Source organism: Colobus angolensis, unplaced genomic scaffold (genome assembly GCF_000951035.1).
Source record: "Colobus angolensis palliatus isolate OR3802 unplaced genomic scaffold, Cang.pa_1.0 Scaffold84, whole genome shotgun sequence".
Lineage (NCBI taxonomy): Eukaryota > Metazoa > Chordata > Mammalia > Primates > Cercopithecidae > Colobus > Colobus angolensis.
This window is the reverse complement of record NW_012122265.1, coordinates 362,712-365,710: the sequence shown is the minus strand read 5'-3', so window position 1 is coordinate 365,710 and position 2,999 is coordinate 362,712. Positions and strand designations below refer to the sequence as shown.

The following is a 2,999-nucleotide window of genomic DNA, read 5'->3' as shown; positions in this document are numbered from 1 at the left end:
GCCGGGGGCCTCAGCCCCAGGGCCTTTCCCCTCTCCGGGTCTCCCGCGCCGCCTCTCAACCCCTTCCTGTGGCTCAGCCCCTGCTTCCCAGGAGCTCCTCTGTCTTCTCCAGCTTTCTGTGGCTGAAAGATGCCCCTGGTTCCCCGCCGGGGGCGCGGGGCGCTGCCCGGGTCTGCCCTCCCCTCAGCGGCGCCTAGCACGCAGTAGGCGCTCAGCAAATACTTGTCGGAGGCACCAGCGCCGCGGGGCCTGCAGGCTGGCACTGGCCTGCCCGGGCACGCCGTGGCGCGCTCCGCCGTGGCCAGACCTGTTTAGGAGGACGGTAACCTCAGCCCTCGGGCGCCTCCCTTTAGTCTTTCTGCCGACCCAGCAGCTTCTAATTTGGTTGAGAGCGCTCAGCTGTCAGCCCTGCCTTTGGAGGCTGGCTCCCTTTTCCCCTCGGTCCTTAAGAGCAAGTGGGGGCGAGGCGACAGCTCTCCCCCGCGCTGGTTTGCAGCTGCACAGGTAGGCACGGTGCAGTCCTTGCTGCCTGGCGTTGGGACCCAGGGTCCGCCATGGGTTTGCTCTTCAGATGGCTCTGCCAGCAGCTGCCCTGTGGGGCCTGGGCCTGGCTGAGCAGGGCCGTCCTTGGCAGGTGGGGCAGGAGACCCTGTAGGACCCCGGGCCGCAGGCCCCTGAAGAGCAATGACGGAATATAAGCTCGTGGTGGTGGGCGCCGGCGGTGTGGGCAAGAGTGCGCTGACCATCCAGCTGATCCAGAACCACTTCGTGGACGAATACGACCCCACGATAGAGGTGAGCCTGGCACCACCGTCCAGGTCCTGGCAGCTGCTGTGGGCAAGCCCAGGACACAGCCAGGATAGGGATGGCTGCGGCCCCGGGCCCTGCATGGTGCTCTGGGCCTGTCTCCTGCTTCCTCCAGAGGAGGGGAGCCCCTCGTCTCAGCACCCCAGGAGAGGGGGCATGAGAGGGGCATGAGAGGTACCAGGGAGAGGCTGGCATTGTGAACTCCCTGCATGGAGGGTCCTGAGGGGGTCCCTGAGCTCTCTCTTCCTGCAGGACTCCTACCGGAAGCAGGTGGTCATTGATGGGGAGACGTGCCTGTTGGACATCCTGGACACGGCCGGCCAAGAGGAGTACAGCGCCATGCGGGACCAGTACATGCGCACGGGGGAAGGCTTCCTGTGTGTGTTTGCCATTAACAATACCAAGTCTTTTGAGGACATCCACCAGTACAGGTGAACCCCGTGAGGCTGGCCCGGGAGCCCATCAGGCACAAGTGGGGTCAGGCCGGCTGTGCCCAGACAGGAGCCTCTGTCCTCTCTGTGCATGTTCTGGATGCAGTCGTGCCTGTAGCCCCTATAGCCAGCTCTCACTTTTCATCCCAGGGAGCAGATCAAGCGGGTAAAGGACTCAGACGACGTGCCCATGGTGCTGGTGGGGAACAAGTGTGACCTGGCTGCACGCACCGTGGAGTCTCGGCAGGCTCAGGACCTCGCCCGAAGCTATGGTATCCCCTACATCGAGACCTCGGCCAAGACCCGACAGGTGAGGCAGCTCTCCAACCCACAGCTAGCCAGGGACTCGCCCCGCCCCGCCCCAGCCAGGGAGCAGCACTCACTGACCCCTCTCCCTTGACACAGGGCAGCCGCTCTGGCTCTGGCTCCAGCTCCGGGACCCTCTGGGACCCCCCGGGACCCATGTGACCCAGCGGCCCCTCGCGCTGTAAGTCTCCCGGGACGGCAGGGCAGTGAGGGAGGCAAGGGCCGGGGTCTGGGCTCACGCCCTGCAGTCCTGGGCCGACACAGCTCCGGGGAAGGCGGAGGTCCTTGGGGAGAGCTGCCCTGAGCCAGGCCGGAGCGGTGACCCTGGGGCCCAGCCCCTCTTGTCCCCAGAGTGTCCCATGGGCACCTGTTGGTTCTGAGTCTTAGTGAGGCAGCTGGGGACACTGGCCGTAGCTCAGATGAGAGCTGGGTGCAGGGTGGTCAAACCCTGGCCAGATCTGGAGTTCAGGAGGGTCCTGGGCCACCCTGACCTTTGAGGGGCTGCTGTAGTGTGATGCAGGTGGCCCTGGGCTCTTCGAGATGACCAGAGCCCAGCTTCCTGTGTGTGTGGTGGGCCTGGGGAAGTGGCTGGTGGAGTCGGGAGCCGTGGGCCAGGCATGGCTTGATCGCACAGCAGGGAGCCCCTCACCCAGGCAGGGGGCCACAGGCCTGTCCCTCCTGATCCCATTCCTCCTTTCCCAGGGAGTGGAGGATGCCTTCTACACGTTGGTGCGTGAGATTCGGCAGCATAAGCTGCGGAAGCTGAACCCTCCTGATGAGAGTGGCCCCGGCTGCATGAGCTGCAAGTGTGTACTCTCCTGACGCAGGTGAGGGGGGCTCCCAGGGCGGCCGCCACGCCCGCTGGATGACCCCGGGCTCCCCACCCCTGCTGGTCTCCTCACCTGCGGTCAGCAGCCTCCTTTGTGCCCCGCCCAGCACAAGCTCAGGACATGGAGGTGCCGGATGCAGGGAGGAGGTGCAGACGGAAGGAGGAGGAAGGAAGGATGGAAGCAAGGAAGGAAGGAAGGAAGGGCTGCTGGAGCCCAGCCACCCAGGGACCATGGGCCGAAGTGACCGCAGACCCTCCCAGGGATGCTTTGCACAGACTGTCTTGAGTGTCCCAAATGCCACCGGAACCCCAGCCCTTAGCTCCCTTCCCAGGCCTCTGTGGGCCCTTGTCAGGCGCAGATGGGATTGCAGTAAATTATTGGATGGTCTTGACCTTGGATTTTGGCTGAGGGTGGGACACGGCGCACGTGTGGCCTGGTATGAGGTATGTCGGAACCTCGGGCCTGTCCAGCCTTGGGCTCTCCACAGCCTTTGGGAGGGGGAGGTTGGGAGAGGCTGGTCAGGGGTCTGGGCTGTGCTGCTGTCTCCTGCCTGCCCCAGAGTGTCCATGGATTCCGGCAGAGAGCTCTGGACAAGCAGGCAGATCATAAGGACAGAGAGCTTACT

The 2,999-nt window shown here is 64.7% G+C and overlaps 1 protein-coding gene across 3 annotated transcripts; it reads left to right on the top strand.

The window, feature by feature from the left end:
• Positions 1-437: 437 nt before the first annotated feature.
• HRAS (Harvey rat sarcoma viral oncogene homolog) lies at positions 438-2,765 on the top strand. 3 transcript variants are annotated; one of them, XM_011929989.1, is made up of 6 exons: positions 438-504; positions 635-795; positions 1,060-1,238; positions 1,389-1,548; positions 2,247-2,371; positions 2,481-2,765. In XM_011929989.1, the coding sequence occupies exons 2-5, from the start codon at positions 685-687 to the stop codon at positions 2,364-2,366; spliced, it is 570 nt and encodes a 189-aa protein (XP_011785379.1). In that variant the 5' UTR covers positions 438-504; positions 635-684; the 3' UTR covers positions 2,367-2,371; positions 2,481-2,765. The 3 variants fall into 3 exon arrangements, with proteins under 3 accessions (XP_011785379.1, XP_011785378.1, XP_011785381.1); XM_011929988.1 differs by lacking the exon at positions 438-504 and having other exon boundaries at positions 598-795; XM_011929991.1 differs by lacking the exon at positions 438-504 and adding an exon at positions 1,644-1,725 and having other exon boundaries at positions 598-795; positions 2,247-2,765.
• The last annotated feature ends 234 nt before the right edge of the window (positions 2,766-2,999 follow it).

Coding starts and splice junctions, on each gene's coding strand:
- HRAS (XM_011929989.1), top strand. CDS start 685: ATGACGGAATATAAGCTCGTGGTGGTGGGCGCCGGCGGTGTGGGCAAG. Junction 796..1,059: donor AATACGACCCCACGATAGAG/GTGAGCCTGGCA, acceptor CTCTTCCTGCAG/GACTCCTACCGGAAGCAGGT. Junction 1,239..1,388: donor GAGGACATCCACCAGTACAG/GTGAACCCCGTG, acceptor TTTTCATCCCAG/GGAGCAGATCAAGCGGGTAA.